At 44.0% G+C, this 24,800-nt stretch overlaps 1 protein-coding gene across 2 annotated transcripts in view; it reads right to left on the reverse strand.

The window, feature by feature from the left end:
* The window catches only part of LOC144500606 (rho GTPase-activating protein 27-like), a 225,849-nt gene that overhangs the window by 58,709 nt on the left and 142,340 nt on the right, over window positions 1-24,800 (reverse strand). For both annotated transcript variants that reach the window (XM_078223802.1, XM_078223803.1), the window contains one exon: window positions 3,090-3,482. In XM_078223802.1, coding sequence (XP_078079928.1) covers window positions 3,090-3,482 — 393 coding nt within the window. The remainder of the gene's footprint in view (window positions 1-3,089; window positions 3,483-24,800) is intronic.

The raw sequence follows: 24,800 nt of genomic DNA on the forward strand, positions 1-24,800 counted from the left end.
TGTAGGGATATGGGGGTAGGGCCTAGGTGGGATTGTGGTTGGTGCAGACTCGATGGGCCGAATGGCCTCTTTCTGCACTGTAGGGTTCTATGATTCTTCATATCCGCCATGCATATCATCCTGCTGTGGCCAAATATCTTGGTATCATTCACGTTGCTCACACCGGCATCGCTCACACCGGCATCGTTCACCCTGGAGCCGATAAAGTATTGTTTGGCTGCTCCACCACGGAAGAGTCACAGACAACGCAACCATGTTCCACGCAAGTGTCACAATCAGGAAGATGGTTTTCTATTCCTCTCCCACTCTTGAGGGGAGTTGTGACGACATGAAGCATCTCGACTGCTTCCAGAACCAAGATCAGCTAACTCAGCTTAAGCAATGAATCAAACTTGATTTGTGTGATCTAGTGTGACACTGGCTGGTATTTTCTCAGGCACTGTGATTTTGGAGGATCTTTTCCTATCGCCCAGCAGTAGCTCATGCATGTGGTAGGTGCAAATATGTCTCATAGGTGGCATAATCATGGGGAGGCTGACATTTCTCTCAATCTCAATGCCCTTGAAAAAATAAAGGGCCTTCATCTTGAATATTTGGTATTAAGTGAGAATGAATTTTCTTTCGAATCTGTCGAGTGGTAGTTGGAAACCAGAGTCAGGCGCTAGTATTTAGATAATTTTATGACAGATCACCAATAGACATGATCCTTTATAAAACATTATCAATGTTGTGCTCCATCTGTTTCCAGCATGTTAAAACAGAGTTCATTAGGTCAATGTGTAGTAGACTTCAGACAAAATTAACAACTATTCTGGCCCTTTGTTCATGTTGCTTCTTAGGGTGTCAGATTTTGGGTTTGCCCTTTCATATCGATGGTTAAGTCTCTGTGCTTTGGAAATTACTTGCTGTGTATGATCACCAATGGGACAACTAATCCAATATACATGGCCCTTTGACAACCGTGTGGCATCAACAGATGTGACAACAGTCTCTCAAATTCTAGCCAATAGCATGCTATGTTTCCTATTGGTTGTGAGGCATTTGGGGGCAGAGAGATTATATAAAATATTATTTTGAAAACATTAGTTCTGAGTGTGGGTGTTGCCAGCAAGGTGCGGTGACACAATGGTTAGCACTGCTGTCTCACAGCGCCACGGACCCAGGTTCCATTCCTGCCTTGGGTCACTGTGTGTGCTGAGTGTGTACATTCTCCCCGTGTCTGCGTGGGTTTCCTCTAGGTGCTCCAGTTTCCTCCCACAGTTCAAAGATGTGTGGGTTAGATGGATTGGCCATGATAAAATTCCCCTTAGTGTCAGGGGGAACTAGCTAGGGTAAATGCATGGGGTTATGGGGATAGGGCTTGGGTGGGAGTGTTGTCGGTGCAGATTCGATGGGCCGAATGGCCTCTTTCTGCACTGTAGGATTCAATGAAGGCCAGTAATTATTGTGTTTGCTGGAGATGGTGGTGATGAGGTTGCTTGAATGGTTATAATCCATGGTGAGGTTCCTACCATGATGCTATTAGTGGGAGTTGGGGGTTCCAGGAATTTGACACAGTGAGAAAAGTAGGAATGGCAATGTTTGTCCGAGTCATTACCTTGAGGTAATGGTGCTCCCAAGCACCTGCTGCCCTTGTTCTTTTAGGCAATGGAGGCAGTGAGTTTGGGAGGTGCTGATGAGGAAACCTTGGTGAGCTGCTCCAGCCTCTCCTGTGGCTAGTGCAGTCACGGTGCACACTGAAGGTGAAGGGGTTAAATGTTTCAGCCCAACTTACAAAAGCAAGCCCATGCTTTCTTTCATTTCTTTGATATGTCTTGACCCTCACTTGGGATTCATTCCCTGTCCTTATTAACGGGTCAAATAATTGGAGAAATATCAAAGTCACTCAGCCTTTTTATATTCCAGTGTCTCTTGCCCACCTCAAAGAGAGACAAATTGCCTCAATTTCTTGATGGTTTGAGGGTTACCAATGTTAGTTTTCCGAATGAATGAGATATTTAAATCTTGGGGTGAACTGCAAAACAAAGCACACTAAATCTCACCACGCGTCAAATCGATTCCATTGCCTGAGCCATTACTACATTGAGCAAGAAAATGGAATTGAGTGGTTTACTTTAGGATTTGAGCATTAAGAGGGAAGATACATTTTGATTAATTAGAAAATTGCTCCTTTTAACAGGAGAGAAAATGGTGGAAGAACAATGTAAATAGGCAGGGCGGGATTTTCCGGCCGTTCCTACCGGCAGAGGTGCAAACAATGGGAAACCCCACCGATAGCAATGGGATCTGAAGATCTCACTGCTGGCTAATGAAAGGCTGTGTCCACCATCGCAAAACACATTGTCCGGTTGGGTGGGGTTGGCGGGGGGACACAATGGCACAGAATCCCACCCATGGGCCGTTCACAGAGGTTCCCTCACAGCAAACCACAAAATCATGAAGAGAATCCATCAAGTCCATCCAAGCAAATGCAGTGAAAGATTCAACTAAAATGAGATGAGTCGGGAAGCTATGCGGTTAAATAAGATGGAATCTTTTCTTTTAAGTTACAGGGCCATGGATTTATGAAGTAAGTTGGCAGCGAAGTTGTTGGTGTAAAAATAATTCAAGTCGAAACTGGCAGATTTAATAGATAGATCAGGAGTAAAGCATTTGTTGGGATGGTGTGCAGTTGGGGTTGCTGTGTGAAAAGGTGAGGCCTGTCAGCTGGAATGGGTTTGGGGGTCAAAGTTTCTGTTTTTATTGAATAGTTTCCCGCTGTCATCACATTTACCAATATCCAACTCCCGGGTGTTTGTCCCATCTCCCAGTCCGTCAAAGCGGGCAGCAATCTATCTGACCAATCTGCTTTCTCAGCGTATGGCTTTGTCTGGCACGCAGGTAGATTTAAAGTCTGACCGACAATTTCAATGGGACGCACAGTATTTTCCATCCATTAAAACGAATAGGAGGAAGATGCTGTGGATCCTGCCGACCTTTGAACCCAAATTCTCAATCCTGTGCTCCCATTGGGTGAAATGTTATGCCAGAGGCACAAATTGGTGATGCATAGAAATGTACCCTGTAGCGAAACAGGGATGGTCACATACCCTCTGATTATCCATCCAGTCTGTCGTCTCTTCCTCCTGTTGATCCGGTGGCTCCCACGTCGTCTCCCCAGTTACAGGATTGTAGTAATAGGGCTGACCACTAATTTCATCAAGATGCGATTCCCACCCGACAAAGGGGCTGTCCGTGCTTGAAGTGCGGGAATGTGGGGTTTGCGGCTCCTTGCTGTCTGGATTATCAAACGGAGAGTCCCAGGTTGTCTCTCCAGTCACAACGTTGTAGTAGAAGGGTTGTCCAGTTGCTTGATCAGTATGCGTTTCCCATTCTTCCAGCTGACTGGTCGAATCTGCGCCGAGACTTGATGGTTCCACTGCAATCTCCTGCCTCAGCTCTGTGACGTTCTGATACACCGCCTCCGATCGTTCTTTAAATTCCTTCAAAAACATAAATAAATAAAACAAAATGAGATTCCGCTAAATCTATTTAGAGACAAAGAGGAACAACTTGTACGGAGTGGCACGGTGGCACAGTGGTTAGCACTGCTGCCGCCAGGGACCCGGGTTTGATTCCGGTGACTGTCTGTGCGGAGTTTGCACGTTCTCCCCGTGTCTGCGCGGGTTTCCCCCGGGTGCTCCGGTTTCCTCCCAAAGTCCAAAGATGTGCAGGTTAGGTGGATTGGCCATGCTAAATTGCCCCTTAGTGTCCCAAGATGTGTAGGTTAGGGAGTTTGTGGGTAAATACTTGGGGTTAAGGGGAACAGATCTGGGTGACATTGCCCCTTAATGTCAGGGGATTACGTGGGGTTGCAAGGATAGGGCTCGGGTGGAATTGTTGTCGGCGCAGACTCGATGGGCCAAATGGCCTCCTTCTGCATTGTAGGGATTCTATGGATTCTATTTTATGGATTCTATGCATTTCCACATCATCTTCCGTCACTTCAGGAGGTCCTGAACCGCATCACAACTGACAAAGTAAACCTTTGGCTAAAGCCTATGCGAGTGATTAATATGAACGATACAATGTTATAATTTAATTTTAAAATGACAAGCCTGGGTTGACCTATGGTCAAAGCATCACAAAGCGTTTTATAGCCTATGGCTCACTTTTGAAAAAATAGGCACACCTGTTATGGCAACAGACAATCCACCAGATTCCACAAACAACCAATGAATGAATGATGAGTTGATCTGTTTTATGTGCTGCTGGGTGAGGGAGGAATGTTGGCCAGGGCACCTTGACAACGGCCTTCTCTACTTGCATAACTTTTGCCTTCACACTCATTTGTGACTCATCTAAAAAAATCAGCATTGACTGACGAGATGCAAGTCCAAAACATACGGAAATGGGAGAAGACAAATGTAATCAGCAGGAATGGATAATATTTATACATCTGAACAAGGCCAGAGGAGAGACTTTGGAACCAACCATTAACACTTCCATGTAATCAGCATATAGAGGAATATCTAGAAGTGCATTAAGCACAAAAAGAGATCACAGGGTTCATATCCTTACAGCATTGTCATCAGCTATTCAGGTGAAGCTTGGTGTCACCATATGGGATGATGGCAATGAGCTCGGAATAAAATCAGGAGTTTTCAACAGTTTGTCCTTTTTATTGGGGCAGAACCAACTTGTTCCACACCCATTTAGGACTGTGCAGCAGCACCAACCAATGAGAACCAGAAACCTTTTCCATGCAACCTTTGAGGCGCCTGTTCTGTTCATTCACCACCGATGTTGGGACAGTTCAAATCAAGTAGTTTGCACACCAGGGCAGCATGAAATGAATCCTGCAGCAAATTCCCTTTTTTTTAAAAAGCATTAATAATTGCTCTCCCTTTCTTCTAATACTGGAGTTTTCTCAGCAGGCTAAGGAATTTGGCATGTCCACTACGATCCTCACCAATTTTTACAGATGCACCATAGAAAAGCATCCTTTCCAGTTACATCACAGCTTGATATGGCTCCTGCTCTGTCTAAGACTACAAAGGGGCGTGAACATAGCCCAGTCCATCATGCAAACCAGCCTCCCATCCATTGACTCCATTTACACTTCCCACTGCCTCAGGAAAGCAGCCAACATAATTAAGGACCCCACGCACAGCAGAGATTCTCTCTTCCACTTTCTTACATCGTGAAAAAGATACAGAAGTCTGAAAACACGTACCAACCCACTCAAAAACAGCTTCTTCCCTGCTGCCATCAGACTTTTGAATGGTCCAATCGCACATTAAGCTGATCTTTCTCCTCACACTATCTGTAACTGTAGCACTATATTCTGAACCTTCTCTTTTCCTTCTCCTCTATGTACTCTATGAACGGTATGTTTTATCTGTATAACGCAAGAAACAGTACTTTTCACTGTATCCCAACACATGTGACAATAAATCAAACCAATTGAAAATAGTCATCCAAACCCCACAACGGGAAAAGGAAAACAAATTCACAAATTTAAACACTTTTAAAATTAGAGTATTATTATTTTTCTTGCGCCTTTGTAATTCTCAAAAGGGGGAGAATTTCCCCTTTAACAATCCAAGCAGTATTGGAGAGCATTTTGGGAAAACTCCAAGCCTTGTGCTAAACGGGTGATCATTAACCAGGGGCCAGCGGGACTTGGGAGGTGATTTAATCAAATGTTTCAAGATATGTAGGGAAACAGATAGAGGAGACAGGGAGAATCTGTGTCTGCTGGCTGGTGAGTACAAAAATAGGAAGTCATTCGTTTACAAATTAAGAGACAGATCTTTCAGCGATGATATTAGGAAACATTTCTACACTCAAGGAGTGGAACTCACTTCCGCAAGCGGCAATCGACACTTGATCAACAGCAAATTTTAAATTTGAGATTGACAGCTTTTTGTTATCCGAAGGTATGTGGGGTAAATGCAGTCATATGGAGTTAAGTCACAGATCAGCTGTATCTCAATAAATGTTGCAACAGGTTCGAGAGACAAACTCCTCCTGTCCTAATTCCTCAGAGTGCACTAACAATCACTTTGAAGCGTAATGACTATTACATAAATAAATACAGCAGTCATTTTCATAGAATAGAATCTTAGAATCCCTATTGTACAGAAGGAGGCCATTTGGCCCATCGAGTCTGTACCAACCACAATCCTACCCAGCTCCTATTCCCGTAACCCCATATATTTGCACTGCTAATCCCCCTGACACTAGGGTCAATTTGTCACGCCAAATTAGCCTAACCCCCACATCTTTGGGCCGTGGAAACAGGTGCACCCGGAGGAAACCCACGCAGACACGGGGGGAAAGTGCGAACTCCACACAGACAGTGACCCGAGGCCGGAATTGAACCCGGGTCCCTGGCGCTGTGAGGCAGCAGTGCTAACCACTGTGCCACCAGTGGGACGAGCTGGTAAGATCACCCCCGTAGGTTTTAATCAATGTCATAAAGGGGAGCAAGGTGGAAAGGTGGAGGAGGATGTCACATACATGGCTGCACTACTAACTTAAACCAACTAAATCATTTAACATTTATGCCCAGCAAGATCCCACAGTCACCAATGAGATGAAGGACTGGCTTTTATTGGTGTGTGAAGGGAAGGAAGTTGATTAAGACCACCAGGAGGATTTTGCCATCTTGAAATAGTGGGGCGGAATCATTAACATCAAGCTACTTAACACCAAACTGGCCAGTTAGCAACCCAAAGCAACCCTTATCCAGCAATCTCTACTGAGGAAGTGCAAATGTATGGGCAACTGGGCAGGACTAGGTTCAACCTCCGACAGTTGAATATCTATCTAATCCTGTAATGAAGCAAGGGAATTATCAAAGCATCTTCTATCACTAGTATCCAGATGATTAAGCAAAAGCAGTCCAATTAACTCGCTGACGCCCAATCCTCTTACATTGGAGTCCAAATATACCCAGAATGAATGAATGTCTTTACTTACAGATTAATTTAGGCCAAAACACTATCTTGAAGGATCAGCATTTGTAGAATACATTACAATGGTTCTAAGAAATGTTCCCCAATGCGTCATGTACAAATCATTATTTTGAAGTGGTGTCACTTTTATATTTAACTGAACATAGCAGCCATTTTGCATAAAGCAAGGCCCCACAATGTAGGGGAGGCAATGGCCCAGTGGTATTATCTATGAGATAGACTGTTAATCCAGAAACTCAGCTAATGTTCTGGGGACCCAGGTTCGAATCCCGCCACGGCAGATGGTGGAATTTGAATTCAATAAATAATATCTGGAATTTAGAATCTACTGATGACTATGAAACCATTATCGATTGTCGGGAAAAACCCATCTGGTTCACTAATGTCCTTTAGGGAAAGAAATCTGCCGTCCTTACCGAGTCTGGCCTACATGTGACTCCAGAGCCACAGCAATGTGGTTGACTCTCAACTGCCCTTGGGCAACTAGGGATGGGCAATAAATGCTGGCCAGCCAGCGACGTTCATGTCCCAAGAATGAACACCAATAAAAACAATGGGCTGAGTGGCCAGTTAGATTTATTAGAGCATCAATGCAAATAAGTGAATCAAACTCACATCATGTGTCTTTCTAGTTCAGCAAGATGCAGAACTTTGAGCTGTAACTTGTCAACTGTTCGGCAACACCTGGGATCATTAATATCTGATCACAGTAATTATTTTGGTGCCGGTTAGCCTGGGAAGCCCAGTGTGGCACTTCAGCACAGAATAATGAATGATCATTATAAATAACTTGGGGTTGGGTGGGAACAGCCAACAAGGAAATAAGATATTATATGTCAACCATTTCATTGCTGAAATGTGACACTCTGGTGGGAACAAGGGGTGGAGTTTCTTTGTCAATGTCATCTTGCATTTTAGAGCAGATTTAACTTGGTAAAACATCCCATGGTCCTTCACAAGCATATACTGATTTAAAACACTGAGCTAGTGAAGGAGGTGTGACCAAAAGCTAGGTCAAAAACATATGGCGAGATCTCACCAAAAAATTCTGAGTGCCGAATGAGCATGAAAACGGCAGAGAATTGTGCCAATTTTTTGGGTGAGCTCCGCGTTACAATTATACGACACTTCATTAAAACAAAGAACACAGATACAATTCTCGCCAGTAGAGGGAGGGAGCAGAGCCTATTCTCACCAGGGCGCCATTGTACAGGCATCCCGATCTCCCAGTGCACTTTTCACCTTTCGCCCGATCTTACCAGCTCACCGTGCCGATTGACATTGGGACGAGCTGGTAAGATCACCCCCGTAGGTTTTGAGTGTCATGAAGGAGAGCATGGTGGAAGAGGATGTCACATACATGGCTGCACCACTGACTTAAACCAATTAAATCATTTAACAACAAAATCAGGAGTTTGGTGGAATGAGAGGAGAACTCTGACCCATGAAATATACATTGACCGACTGCTTAAAAGAAAATCATGTCGGTGCACAAGTCAAACCCTCTCCCTTCACTTTGAAGAGCTTAAAGTACAACCTACACTACCTTTACAACAGTTAGCAGCTCTGACTTTTCTCAAGCCCCCAGCACCACCTCTTCTACCATTGTACATTTCAGTCCCACTCTTAGCCAATCTCTAGCCTCGAGGCTGCCAATTAGTGCCCAGCTGTGGGCTCATATCCTCTGGGCCTCAAATTGTCCAACCTTCTGTCACATTGCAACATGAAGAGAGAAGTGAGACTCATCCCATCCATACCTGGTGCAGTTTAACCTAGATTCTGGATGTGAAACATTACAGACTCTCTCAAAATGCCGTCCAATTCCCACTGAGGCCACAGCTGCTCCCAACTCCCTGGACTCTTACCAATGATCCAGGATGTCAACTACATTAAAGAAGATTAAAGCTGAAACCTTTTTGCCAATAATTTTCCCAGATTGCAAAACCACTTCAATTGAATAGAGAGAACTTCCTCTTAACTACTCCTCAATTTTATAGCCCTTCTCAAGGACAGTACAGCAGAGACGGTGGAGGTGAGGGGGATCAGTAAAATAGGGCAACATGCCAATGGTGCCATTCCTAGCACCTACCTGCCCATCCCCAGCACCTGCCTGCCCATCCCCGCTACAATTTTACCAGTGGTGGGAGTGGCATCAGGCAGCTAGCTCGCTCATGGGTCAACTAAAGGTCAGTTAACGATCTCCTTCTGAGGTTGAAGCGACCTTACCTATGATAGGGGTGGTGGGCTCCAGATAGTTCTAGGCCTTGTGTGCCAATTGGAGGTCCCCTCCCAATGTATTCCCCCAACCCCCACTTTCTTCCTCCCCGGTTCACCCCGGCCCCACATCTTCCCACCAACTTGGCCCTGGCAACACCCTCCAGGCTTGCCTTGAAGTCTGGCTCCATCGCAGCACACTTCCCTCTGGGACTCACTGCAGTCCCAGCATTGACCACCGCTCCTGGTGGCACTGTTGGAACCAGAGAGCAGTTCTCAGAGGGTGGGGTGGGAAGTCTTCCTCCCAAAGTGAGGCTGGGGTGGGGCAACGGGGGCAGGCAGAAGTCACACCTCAAGCTAATCAACGGCTCAGTGACTGTCAAATGGCTGCAAGGTGAGGCAGCCAAACTGAGGGGAGCTTACTTCTGACTTTTATGCCGGGGGTGAGGGTGTCAGGACTTCACTCCCAGCGTAAAATTCAGCCCACTAAAAAACAGATTCATTAAGTCCTAAACTAAAGCATCAAGTTGTTACTTTGTCCATGCGAAACAGGCAGAACCTCTCAACCAACAAGGAATCAATTTATTATGTTGGCAAAGACATATTAAAACATACTGAAAAGCAATTAAGCTGGTTCAGATATAAAACATTTCACCAAGCCATACTTGGTAAATTAGCAGAGATCTGCAAAATATTTGCGGTCAACTAAGTGGGCGGCATTCTCTGCTCTTGTCCGTGGCGAGCGAGAACCGAAAATTTGGCGAATCAGCCAAAACTCCATTAAGCAACACCTGAAAATACCAGCCACAAATAAGGGTGGAGGATTTTGGCCAGTGTGGTGAACCATAGATGGTTACCACTATGGGTACTGAACCATAGATGGTTAGCACTATGGGTACTTGTACATATGTTGCTGTTGTCACTGTTGGGGTTAGGGTTGGGGTGTTCTACCTGTTGGTATTGTTCTGTGCTACACTCCGGTTGGCTCCGCCTACTTGTAGGAGTATAAAGGTCACTGCACTGCCTGGTGACCCTTTAGTCTGGGATTGTATTGTTATATAGTATGCTCCATTCTTGTTACTAATAAAAGCCTTTATTTCCCGGGTACGATTCAGCCTCCCGAGTGATTTAATCGCGCATCAGCCAGTATCTTTATTACAACAGAATTTCACCAAAGAATCATAGAATCCCTACAGTGCAGAAGGAGGCCATTCAGCCCATCGGGTCTGCACCAACCACAATCCCACCCAGGCCCTATTCCTTTTATTTACCCTGCAAATCCCCCTGACACTAGGGTTTAATTTAACCTGGCCAATCAATCTAACCCTCACATCTTTGGACTGTGGGAGGAAACCGGAGCATCCAGAGGAAACCCACACAGACACAGGGAGAATGTGCAAACTCCACCTGAGGCCGGAATCAAACCTGGGTCCATGGCACTGTAAGGCAGCAGTGCTACCCACTGTGCCACCCACGTTAAAAGATTTTTATAGACTCAAAGCCTCTCACCGGAAAGGCTAGATAAGCTTGTCCATGAGTAAAAACAATTTGTAAATGCAAACTTGGTCAAGCATCTGGCCTCGTAACTTGATCTTAGTGATAGAATATAAAAGCCTAATTGGGAATCCTGTCTCCTGGGTTAAAGAGGCCATTTTACATCTGACAGGTTCAATATTGATGATGTGGAGTTGCCGGCGTTGGACTGGGGTGGGCACAGTAAGTAGTCTCACAACACCAGGTTAAAGTCCAACAGGTTTATTTGGTAGCACGAACTTTCGGAGCGTTGCCCCTTTGCTCCTTCATCAGGTAAAGGGGCAACGCTCTGAAAGCTCGTGGTATCAAATAAACCTGTTGGACTTTAACCTGGTGTTGTGAGACTACTTACTGTGCCAGGTTCAGTATTATTTGAGGAATTAAACACTATTTCCTTGAAATTTGTCTGTTATATTTTCCACACATCATCGAAGAAAGCAGCTTTCTAACTACCATTCTTGTTCCATGACAAAGCCTTTGTTTAGGATTCAAGTTTCCTAGCAACACCATAATTGCTGCTTTCTTGAGTGAGTGTGTCCACTGGAGTTAGAATGTATAGAAATCCTGTAGAGTCCAGACTGTTATCATGGTTTCCATCTCTAGAATCAACTCTGGTGTATTCTTTTAACTCACGTGACGACTTCTCTGAAGCGTCATTCAAATCCATTAGATCTTTTATTTTCAGCACATGGCTTCTGAAAGGCACTGTTTGAACATTTTCCTTCTCACAGTCAGTCATATTCTAGTACTGTAAAAGCATCTTAACATGGAGATGGGGCCTTTTACCTTCTGAAGCAACGCTAAGGGAGGTGATGGCCTAGTGGTATTATCGCTTGACTATTAATCCAAAAACTCAGCCAATGTTCTGGGAACCCGGGTTCGAATCCTGTCATGGCTGATGGTAGGATTTGAATTCAATAAAAAATATTTGGAATTAAGAATCTACTGATGACCATTGTCGATTGTTGGAAAAACCATCTGGTTCACTAATGTCCTTTAGGGAAGGAAATCTGCCGTCCTTACCTGGTCTGGCCTACATGTGACTCCAGAGCCACAGCAACTGCCCTCCAAGGGCAACTAGGGATGGGAAATAAATGCTGGCCAGCCAGTGGCGCCCATGTCCCATGAATGAATTAAAAAAAAGTTGAGGGATGCGTAATATCGCCCACGCAGCTATCACAGGGCTGAGCGATGATGAGGGGCACGCAGAAAAAAACAAATGCTAGCATAGACCAGTTGGGGCTGAATGGCCTATTTCTATGGATTTGATGGAATTCTATGCAAAACGCCACACAAAGCACTTGCTTTCTCTCTTCCCATTATAAGCAGCTATTCTTGCAAAATGCCAAGCACATGGCCAGTCTGTGTACAAAGCTTTCCCAGTCGTCTGGCAGTTATTTTAAGCTTCCTTGTCAGTGTACGTATTAACCTATTTACTGTGCTACTGCTCCGACTAAAATTCCAAAGAGATATTTCAGGCAAATGTGTTAACTCTTTACAACCCAATATTCCACTTACAGTTATCGCGCCTAAATAAAGATTCAGTAGATTTGAATAAAGTTTCAGAGAGTGCTGAATCGGAAGATGAAGTGTTGTTTTAGGTGAGAAGAAATTTTTTCACCCAGAGGGTGGTGAATGTGTGGAATTCACTACCACAGAGAGTAGCTGAGGCCCAAACGTTGTTGCGAGTTCAAGAAGAAATTAGACATAGCTCTTGGGGCTAAAGCGAGCAGGCTGAAAGGGTCGAATGGCCTACTCCTGCTTCTATGTTCCTCAAGCTTACACAGTGCTTCGCTGGAACAGTGAAGTGGGCCAAGGACAGAAATATGACCATGAGAGCAAGATGGTGAATTGAATTGACAAACAACAGGAAGGTCAGAGTAATGCACGCAGACTAATTGGAGATGTTCTGCAAAGCAAAACCAGTCGCCCAGTCTGTTTTCAACTCAACTCGTACCAATTTTTATGGAGGCCACGGAGGCTAAAATACCAGTCTGTTTTCAGATTCTTTACGTTTGCAATATGGTAAAATCTTTCATCAGCTGGCACTGTGCATAGGCAAGTCATGCTATTTCCCTACAGTGAACTCGTTTAAACTTTCCAGTCACAGGCTAGTTCCTCACAAGGGTGTAAGAACACAGGAACAACAACAGGCCATTCAGCCCATTGAGCCAGCTCTGCCATTCAATATGATTATGGCTGATCGGACACTTATATGTCTTTTACCTACACCATCCCCATAGCAGGTTACATTACTGTTACTCAAAAATCTATCAATCTCTACCTTAAATATACTCAATGGCTGACAAGTAGATGTCAACATTTGTTAACCATTCCCTCAAAGCATAAACATTAAATATTGCCTGAGTCAGAATTTATTGAAGGCTTTGTAACTTCAGTTAGGTTGCCTGGAAACCACTTTGCAAACAATACCAGTTCAGCTTCCTGAATCCTTTCTTCCAACTACTCATGCCCATAGGCATCTTTGTCGCTGGTCTGCGCATTCTTTCAAGGGCAAAAATCCTGTGGTTAGGTGACCAGGATCACACGGTGTTCTCTAGAGGGATCTGAACAATTTCTTTAGATTTGTATCAGGGCAATGCCATTCATTAACGAGCAGCCAAATGTTAGACCGCCTTTTGTAGATAAAGGATGGAATTCTCCCCCAAATATTCGAAATGCTGAATTAGCGTAAAAACGGGAGTAAATCCCGCTGTTTTTCCGGCAGGATTTTCAATATGAATCTCCCACACTATGCATCACAGAAGGTCATTGCATGAATCTCGTTAGAAATCTGTGGATGGAGAGGCTGGTAGCATAGTGCTAAGCCGACCACTGCACATGCACTGATCTGTCATAGCGGAGATCGGTGCATGCACAGTAGCCCGCACTGCCGGCCTCCCGATCATGGCCAGCTCGATCACTAGCCAGCCCTGTGACCCCCACATCGCTGCCCTTCTGAGTATTGGCCTCCTGAACGTGTCCAGGCCAGCCCCAAGCTCACCACCCTGATCTCCACCCATTCCCCCCCCTGCAGACCTGATCTCCCTGCCCCCTTCCTCCTTCACCCCACATCCCCCCCCCTGCCACCAGGGGCACCCCCCCTCCCCTTACCACCGACCTCTCAGGCGGCCCTCCATGGCCCCACCCGTTCAATCCAGCAGGGTCGGGCTGCCAGCTCCCCGTTCATGGGGAACTGTTGTAAACCCCACTGGAATGAAACATTCCTGGCAGGGGTGGACACTTCAGTCCAGATTTCTGGCACGGAGCAGACGGTGCCGGAAATCCGGCAGCCGGAAACGCACTGTGCAGCGGGAAACCCACTTAACAGCCTCTACGTATGTCTCCCGGCCCGCTGCGCTGACTGGGAGAATCGCCCCAAAAGTTTTTATAAGGTTTATGAAGTTTATTTATTTGTGTCACAAGTAGGGTTACACTAACATTGCAATGAAGTTACTGTGAAAATCCCCGAGTTACCACACTCCGACGCCTGTTCGGGTACACTGAGGGAGAATTTAGCATGGCCAATGCACCTAACCAGCACATCTTTCACACTGTGGGAGGAAACCAAAGCACCCAGAGGAAACCCACACAGACACGGGGAGAACGTGCAGACTCCACACAGATAGTGATCCAAGTTGAACCCTGGTCCCTGCGCTGTGAGGCAGCAGTGCTAACCACCGTGCCACCCCGTGTGGGATGGAGGCAATAACTCCTGGATCCTTTCTTTGATCAGTGCCCACTTTATCAGCACGTCCTCTTTTTTGGTCTCTATCTTCTACACAAATGATCTTACAATTTATTCATCAAACCTTTAAACTGATCCAACTACTTACTGCAGCTAAATAGCTCTTAACCTGATAGTATTCATTCTCAATATTTCTCTGCCTCTTTTCTTTCAAGCTTTGAATTTTTTAAAACAGCATTCTTATAGACATTCTAAAATATGATTTTCAAGAATGTGATACTAAAGTGAGTCTCCCACTGGAAACCACTTTCTAGTCTGAAACATTCTTATTTAGAACTGCCACCTGTTTCCTGTTATGAGGTCAAGTATTATCTACCGTATTCCATGCTTCACACATCACTGACAATGCATCAGCAAACTTAAAATACGTCTCCCTGATCCCATGGCAAAAACTGTGGTTTCCTGTTCACTCAGGGAGAACCCACATTAGTTCTGAGTTGCCTCTGACCTCTCCCACGTATATAGGACATCGTAACAAAGGGCGATTACTTCAAATGGTGGCAAAGTATTAAGGCATCGTGAGCATTAGCACGTATCTGAAGGCTTGTTCACCCAGTGAAAGCGGGCACCCAGAAAAGTGGAAGTGAGCCATCCTTGAGGGGGGAGGCGAAGGTGGAGGGTGTGTTCAACCCTGGAACCGATGTAGATGAGGACAATATTTACGTTAACATTTTTATACCAGCTCCCTTAACATGAGAGCAGAAGAGAGCAGTTTTCTCTGAGGATGAGGTGACTTAGAAGACTGTCAGGTGCTGGAGTTTCCAACAGCTTCAGGCTGGTAAGAGTTCAGAAGGATGCACCAATTGGCACAATGAAGTGAAGAAATGGCCTGTATTTCTATAGGACTTTTCATGAATTCAGGAAGGCCCACAGACATTTTACAGCCAATTAAGTATTTTTGAACATTGGCCAGAAAATTTCAGCCTTTCCCACAGGTGGGACCTTCCAGTCCTGCCGATGGTGACCACCCCCCCCTCCCCCACCATGGGCTTGACAGCAGCAGAGGGTGCGAACAACGGGAAAACCCATTGACAGCTGGAAGATTACCCCACCGGCCAATGGCAGGCCGCACCTGCCACCACAAAACACGCCGCAGAGGCGATGGAAAATCCCACCCATTAGAGTGGAATTTTCCTGTCCTGCCCGCCACGGGAATCGTAGCGTGTGAGACACGGCTCATGAAAAGGTCCTTTGACCTCGGGTGGGATTTTCAGTTTTTGAGGGGAGCGTGGCCAGAAAATCCCACCCATAATCTCTGTTATAATGTTGGAAACAGTAAGAGTTTTAACAACACCAGGTTAGAGTCCAACAGATTTATTTGGCAGCAAATACCATGTTGTTAAAACTCTTACTGTGTTCACCCCAGTCCAACGCCGGCATCTCCACATAATGTTGGAAACAAAGCAGCCAATTTGCACGTAGAAAGTTCACATAAACAGCAGTGTGTGATAATGACCAATTAATCTAATTGTTTTTCAGTGATAAAACGAGGAATGAATATTGACCAGAATATTGGGAAGAACGGCCCTGCTTTCCTTCATAATAGAGGCTGCGTGCGGATTATGCAGGAGAGGTAAACAAGGCCTCAGTTTAATGTTTCATTTAATAGCATTTTAGAACCAGATGATGAGCCTACACTTTATACTTAAGCTTTCGAAGTGGAACTTGAACTTATAACCTTCTGAGTCAGAGGTGAGGCTGCTACTGCAGAAGCACTGATGGCATCAGGGTCAAAAGTAACTGGGCAAAAGGTTCCAGACGTTAAGTCATGCACGAAAGACACTCATACTGAAACAACTCTCCAAGAGTGAAAACAGAAACAAATTTTGTGGGATTTATGTACTCTTCATACAGAATCTCAAAAATACAGCGGCGTGAATTTAATCAATGTTGTGTCCATTTTTCAGCTGAAAAAGTGACCAATTTCAGCATGCAATGTGATCTGTAACCAGGCTTGTACACATAGTGGGAACAATAGGATTTTTTTCTTGGGATGTTGGCATCGATGGCAAAGCCAGCATTTGTTGCCCATCCCTAATTGCCCTTGAACTGAGAGCAGGGTAAATATGTGGGGTTACGGGGATGGGGCCTGGGTGAGATTGTTGTTGGTGCAGGCTTGATGGGCCGAATGGCCTCCTTCTGCACTGTAGGGATTGTATTGTATGAAATAGTTAAAAGTCAACCGCATTGCTGAAGGTCTGGAGTTATTTGTAGATCCGAGATTTTCTTTCCTAAAGGACATTCATTAACCAGATGGGTCTTTACAAGAATTGATAATAGTTTCATGGTCATTATCGCACAGAGTAGTTTCGTTTTACAGATTTATTCATTGAATTTAAATCCCACCAGCTGCCTTGGTGGGATTTGAACCCACGTCCCCAGAGCCTGGGCTTCTGGATTACAAGTGCATTATGCCACCATCTTTTATTTTATTCATTCATGGGGCATGGGCTGGTTGGTCAGCATTTATCGCCCATCCCTAGTTGCCCTTGGAGGGCAGTTGAGAGTCAACCACATTGCTGTGGGTCTGGAGTCACATGTAGGCCAGACCAGGTAAGGACGGCAGATTTCTTTCCCGAAAGGGCATTAGTAAACCAGATGGGTTTTTCTGACAATCAACAATGGTTTCATGGTCATCAGTAGATTCTTAATTCCAGATATGTTTTATTGAATTCAAATTCCACCATCTGCCGTGGTGGGATTCGAACCTGTGGTCTCCAGAACATTAGCTGAGTTTCTGGATTAATAGTCTAGCAATAATACCACTCGGTCATTGCTTCCTCCTATCTCTTGCATGATCTAAAAACCCTTAAAATAATATGATAACTCAAACTCAGCCTGATTCCAACTGCATCACGTTCCACAGCACAATACCACTTACCAGCATCTGGTTCAATCCATTAAACAATATTACACGTATCAAACACTTGGCATTGGCTAAATGGTCATTCACATCACATGTAGAAAATAGCCAGAAGATTCTGGAATGCAGATTTTCTTTTCTTTCAACCACTCATTGTAACTGGATATAAAATAACTAAATTCTCACAGTACTCATGGTAACAATTGCTAGGAATAATCTACATGTTCATGTTTAACAGTACAGGGTATACTCCCACTTTTTGAACCTCAAAAACCACCCCCTTGACGTTTTGCTGTTTCAACTAAACATTCCAATAATTCCACCAGCAACGATGTGGTTTTACTTTTGTTCCTCTCCACTTGAGCAAATTGGCACAAAGGATCAGGAGCAATTGGTTTCATCGAAGGTTAGTTCATACACAATACCTATTGGCAAAGTTTGCTCGCTGGCTGTTGAGTAGAAGCCTTGCAAATGTCCATTCCTGTGTTAGAATTTTCCGTGCCCTTTTCACACACTACATTCAGAGGCACCTTGGCGATGTTGATATAAGGTGTGTTAAAGGTTCACGCCACAATAAAATGTATTATTCGCTGTTGTGGTTAAGGTATATTTAGCACAGAGAAGAGAGAACTTTATTTTATAACTGTCTATACTCCACTTGGCCTGGCCACACTCCACCAGCTGTCAACCATGCTTTAGTGGTAGCACTGTCATCTCTGATTCAGCATCTGATAGGTTCCAGTCACACTGACAAACATGCCAGTGTGTGAAAGAGGGAGTGCTGTATTGTTGTTGGATAGTCTTGTGGAGGAAGTATTATACTGAGGTTCTTTTCATCTCCTTATGTTGATGTTAAAAAAATGTCCATGGCACTATTCATTTTTTTAAAAACAGGGTAGTTCCCCTGTACATCGTGGCCAATTTTTATCCTCAAACCACAGCTGACCATTTTTCTGCCGGCATGTTGGCACAGTGATTAGCACTGCTACCTCACAACGCCAGGGACCCGGGTTCGATTCCCGACTTGGGTCACTGTCTGTGCGAAGTGTACATGTTCTCCCCGTGTCTGCATGGGTTTCCTCTGGGTGCTCCGGTTTCCTCCCACATTCCAAAAGACGTGCTGGTTAGGTGCATTGACCATGCTAAATTCTCCCGTAGTGTACCCAAACAGGCGCCAGAGTGTGGCAACTAGGGGATTTTCACAGAAACTTCATTGCAGTGTCACTGTAACCCTAATAAATAAACTTTAAATTTATCTCATTGCTGTCTGAGGAACTTTATTCTGCATACATTGCCTGCCACATTTCCTAAGTTACAACAGCGACAGATCTTTTGAACACTAATAGTGAACCAACTGGACACAAAATGTTAATTTACTTCAGTGAAGGGTGAAAATTCATGATCCTTCTTTCTGCTGAATAATCAGCTGAACCTTTGAAACCCCATTGGAGTTAGAAGGAATTACAATTTAACAGTAACAATCTTGTTTCAGGTTTGCAACGTGTTACTTACTGAGAAATTATAGGCTTTCCTTGGGAAAAGCAAGCTTTATTTAGCTTAATCCTAAAATGCTGGCAGAAAGTGTGACCAGCAGACTCCATAAGGTTTTCACAATGTTCTGTTGAAGCGTCACAGTCAAGTCTGAGTTTGTTCCCTTTGATTTTTCAGAAAGGATCACTAGCTATTGATCCACAACAGGATCCCAGCGCTTTTTTCTTCCCTATCTGAAGCCACTGTGATGAGTTCTTAGAAAACAACCACTGTTCAAACTGAGATTAGATAACTCAACACAGGCCAGATTTAGCTAGTTAGCTTCCTGAAGTAACATTTATTTTGACATACTTTGATCTGTTAATTGCTGAACTGATTGCCTATCTAAACACACAGAGTGCTGTCTGTACCATAATAAGCATAAAGCAAATGAGCTTCACTCTTACAGGACAGTAAACCCTCTGAGACACACAGGAGACGCATTATTCTTCTATATATATTACTGCTGCCTTCAATTTTGGTATCATAATAGATAATACACAGCAGGCTCTGATAGCAGATCACATCGCTTGAACACAGTGATAATTGGGCTGTTTGCCACTCCATGTCAAAGGAGAATAGTGTGCACCAAATTGATTAAAATATGTACTCAAAATGCACAATGTCTTAGCACAACCTCTAATCATATCTTTAGTTCAGTTGCAGCACTCTCATCTCGGAGTCAGAATGTTATGAGTTCAAGTCCCACTCCAGAGAGTTGGGTGCATAATCCAGGCTGGCGCAGGCTGGCACTCCACTGCACTGTTGAAGAACTGGTGTTGCTTTCAGATGAGCCATTAAACTGAAGTTCCATCTGCCTTCTCAGGCACATGTAAAAGATTCAGTGATGCTACTTTGAATGAGGGAATGTGTTCTGCCCGATACTTATACTCAACTAATTCTATTAAAACACAGTACCTGGTCATTATCGCTGTGTCAAATTGATTGCCTTATTTCCTACTTCAAAAGTACTTCATTGGTTGTAAAGTGCTTTGGGAGATTGTGAGGTCATGAAAGGCATTACATAAATACAAGTCTTTCTTATTCCCAATATGCTTCATCTACTGAATTAATTTTGGGGCCAGTGACTTTCTAACGAAACAGTTGCATTAACACTGGTTCAGTTCCTTACATTTATAACTACTCAAACAAGGTTCTTTACCCTGGCAGCACAGTTACATGCCCGTGAACAACTGCAGCAAAGATTAGCAAGCATAGCTAGCTGGGGAATGAACATCAGTAGAGGTTTTCTCTGCTTCTCTCCCGTGCTGTTGCTTACCTACAACACCTAAATAACAAAGGACACTGATGTCCCTCAGCTGAATGAGCATAAAAATACACTTGAAATATCAGCTGAAATGTGTGAAATACATGTGGCAAAGGAAGAAAATTTATCTTAGTCATAGGCGCAAGAGGAAGCGAACAATGTTCCATTGCAATCAACCAACATTGAACTTTCGTACAATTCGAAAGGAAATATGCTTCTGACAAGTCCATTAAAAATAGAAGTCTCTGCATATCAAGAATCACAGACTGAGATAGGTGACATTCAGATGCTTAAATAAAGAATCAATGATATACAGATCATTTTAGTACCTTTACGGCTATATAATCTGTGCCCGCGTGAATAACACTGCATTAATTTTAACCAATGTAGGAGCCAACATGTATCCAATACTTGATACCTTTGATTGTTTAGTATTTTGTATAACATACTAAAACAAGAGTTATTTATGCCATTTGATAAGTCACACCAATAGTTTAGTGTCATATCAAGGTGATTTACATAAGTACCCAGAACCTGTTACTGAAGAGCAGTTGATATGAGGTGGCACAGGATTGCCACACTATGTGCCAGTGTGGCACAGGGTACAATCTGTCTGTCCCAATAGAAACATTGGTAGACTTGATAAAGAGACTGTTCGTAAAATGGATATAGAATATGTATGTATGTTGTGTTGTTCTTTAACCATTGTGTTGCTTTTTACCAAAAATAAGGTCTAGAAGTGAGGGCCTATAATGCGGATTAGGAATCGAGACAAATTCCAAAATAGATTAATGAAAGCCAAGCTCAGGTTTTAGAAGCTTGTAAAATTATAGGAGGAATAGAAGACTTGGGGAAGTGAGGAATGGCTCCTCAAACCTTTCCATCTCTTCAAAACTTTATTTAAACCTTTCCATCTCTTCAAAACTTTATTTAAACCTCCCCTCTGACCAAGCATCTGCTCACCTGTTTCGTTCTTTGGATTGGGGACAACGTTTCAGCTGTTCATGCTCTTTGTGGTGTTCTGCTATGTTTAAAGTTTTGTTTATTAGTGTCACATGTAGGCTTACATTAACACTGCAATGAAGCTACTGTGAAAATCCCCTAGTCGCCACACTCTGGCGCCTGTTCGGGTACACTGAGGGAGAATTTAGCATGGCCAATGCACCTAACCAGTACATCTTTCAGACTGTGTGAGGAAACCAGAGCACCCGGAGGAAATCCATGCAGACACAGGGAGAATGTGTAAACTCCACACAGACAGGCATCCAAGCTGGGAATTGAACCCGGGTCCCCGGCACTGTGAGGCAGCAGTGCTGACCACTGTGCCACCGTAGAGGTGCTACATAAATGAAAGCTCTTGTTATTTTGCACATTGTACGCTTATACATTCACACAAGTCTTTGATTGCACCCCACTGGCTATATTAGAAAGATTGGATCACATTTCACAATTGATTCCAATGAAAGCAGGTGTATGATATAAATGGATCACTGAGTTACAGTTCTAACACTAGTAAACTGATAGCCTGTTTGTGCTATCATGTCATAAAATGTAAGCATTGAGATACTGAGCTACCACAACTGAATAGCAAACTGATTAATGGTCTGGTGGTGCAATGATGTCTTTACATAATTGGGTCAATGAAATTTTATTTTTATTCGAAAATAAGTTCCCGATGGATAGAACTCACATTGGGCTTTGAGTTAATGAATTAACTGCTTCAGAGACATACAAATATTAGCCCTGGGTAAGGTGAATTGACAGAAGGAATGAAGATGCTGAAATGTTGTTATGTGAATGATGTGCAATTTGCCCCTGCCCGTAGTTGGGGAATGAACAGAGGGCCAATGCAGCGAAGGGCTGAGCAGACAATTATCTGGGATGTAGGTAAAGTCTGGGATGGGGAAGTAAGTATATTTTTAATGTAGGTGTTGCATCAATCTTTTCCTATTGATGTCATAGAATCATAGAATCCTACAGTGCAGAAAGAGGCTATTCGGCCCATCGAGTCTGCACCGACCACAATCCCACCCAGGCCCTATCCACATATCCCTACATATTTACCCACTAACGCCTCTAACCTATGCATCCCGGGACACTAAAGGGCAATTTAGAATGGCCAATCAACCTAGCCCGCACATCTTTGGACTGTCCAAACGAAGGGGAAAGAAATGGTGCAAATAAAGTCAAATCCAAACACATGAGCATGTACCTAATGGGCACAATCTTACCTGCCATTCACGCCAAACTCCCGCTGCAGCGAGGTTGGAGAATTTGGTGGCCAGCCAAATCTCCATTCATTGCAGCGGGATGGGGAAATCCCATCGGCGTGAATGGTGATAAGATTTCGGCCAATGTATCTAATTTTAATTACCAGAAAGGATGCGAGTGATCCCACGGCATGATTCAAAGTTGCCCTGGCTAACATTTATTCCAAAACCAATGTCACTGAAAGGTAATTTGTCTGATCATTTATCTCTGTTGTTTGTAGCAGATTGCTAGGTGCAAATAGGTCCTCACACTTCCTTATATAACAACTTGACAATACCACAAAAAGTACTTAATTGTTTGCGAATTGCTTTGCGATGTCTTAAGCATGAGAAAGGCAAGTTTTCCCATTATTTCTAACAACTTCACATGGTGCAGAGAATAACAAAACGCTGAACATGTTCCTATGCAGTTAAAAAGTATAATCACCAAAAATAAGCCCATATCTGAACGAAACAAACATATTCTAGTCAAATCTCCGGGAAGACCAGTATGTAAATTTTCACACTCAATTACAGAAAAGCCTCTGATTATCATTTGTAGTTAATTGGTAAATGGGTTCCTTATGGGGTATTACCAAAAACATACAGCTCAAGCAGTACAGCATCAAACACCCGTGATACTCACAACGACTGAAACTCCTGCAGCTTCATTCTCACCACTTTCATGTCATCAGAGCCACTCAAACTCATTCTAATCACACACCAGTTATCGTCCACATTATATTTACTACCGATTATGACAGAATGACAACAAAAAGCACGCGAGAGAGTGGCACAACCCAACAATGCTCAGAATAAAGCGAGCCAGCCACTTGAAGCCATGCCTTACGTTTTGCTCACCACCCTCAGCAGACTTGCTGTGTCTCTGATCTGTTCACAGCTTTCCCAGATTCAGATCACGACAGAGGTTGTGTCTAAGCACGTCCCTTCTCACTCTACAGATTCCCAGAATAGTGAGCAATATATTACCTTCCCTGCCACAATCAGTTCATTGAACTCTTTCTGGCGCTCATCTGCAGTCTTAAGGGAATGAGTGACAATGCCACCTCCCTCCGTATGACACAGGAGACATGCTTCAGAAGCATCCTCCCATGTGGACCCAGCCATCTCACTTTCTCTCTACATTTTGTCCATGAGAATCTGAACATTTATTTCAGTTAAATATCTTCTTTTGAACCTCCTTTCAATTCTCTGGGTGCCTCTGCCCAAGTCCTTCAATCAAAGAAAGCCTTGAAAATGAGCCACAAACTTCCACTTGAGCCTTCGGTGCCATTTAATTATAGTTACAATAAGCGCAATGCTGAAGTCGTCAGCCATTTCTGAAAGGTTTCCTATATAAATGTCCATCTCCTTCTTCAACACGGTATTGCTGACATACATGGGAGGTACATGATTGAATCCCTGGTGGATATCTAGTTAATGACTTCAGCGTTCTCTGCCAAACAATAAGTGAAAACCACCTTTCTGAGACACAGCAATGACCCAATGGTTTATCAGGACCAGTGCTTTCCACATTCTGGTGAAGAGCTCTTGGATCTCTGCACAGTAAATTCCCAAGGTTCATTATGTGGGGAAATCATAGTTGCAGACTTGTGTCTCATCACTCTGTAGAAGTGTGGGTTGGAGCATTTTTGAGAGGCCATCGAGCAAGACACAGCTATGGATTTTGACTGTGAACAGAAGGCTAGTGAGGAATGGCTAATGATTGCAGCAAATTTTATTTGGGTAGCTTGTGCAATGTGACTGTACAATGTGGGGGGCACTTAGTGAGAATGATGGTTACAATAGTGAGGGGATAGGTGAAGGAAGGAAGGATTTGAAGTTAAGAACAATCATCTTGAAGTCATAGAATCATAGAATCATAGAATCCTACAGTGCAGAAAGAGGCCATTCGGCCCATCGAGTCTGCACCAACCACAATCCCACCCAGGCCCTATCCACATATCCCTACATATTTACCCACTAACCCCTCTAACCTATGCATCCCGGGACACTAAGGAGCAATTTAGAATGGCCAATCAACCTAGCCCGCACATCTTTGGACTGTGGGAGGAAACCGGAGCACCCAGAGGAAACCCACGCAGGCACGAGGAGCATGTGCAAACTCCACACAGACAGCGACCTGAGCCGGGATTCGAACCCATGTCCCTGGAGCTGTGAAGCAGCAGTGCTAACCACTGTCCTACCATGCCGCGCATTAGTCAAGTCAATGGGGACCCAGCAGAGCTTGGTGAGAGCAGAGATAATCGGTTTTGGTTTTGCCAAGTTTAGTTGGAGGAAGTTATGGCATTTCTAAGTCTTCACGTTGATCAGGCAATTGGAGAGAAGAAATGGTCCAGGGGCCAATGGAGAAGTTTGGAAAGCAGGATTGTGTATCATTAGATGAATAGAAGTTTACCTCCTCTCTACATGA

The sequence above is a fragment of the Mustelus asterias genome, chromosome 11, assembly GCF_964213995.1.
Source record: "Mustelus asterias chromosome 11, sMusAst1.hap1.1, whole genome shotgun sequence".
Lineage (NCBI taxonomy): Eukaryota > Metazoa > Chordata > Chondrichthyes > Carcharhiniformes > Triakidae > Mustelus > Mustelus asterias.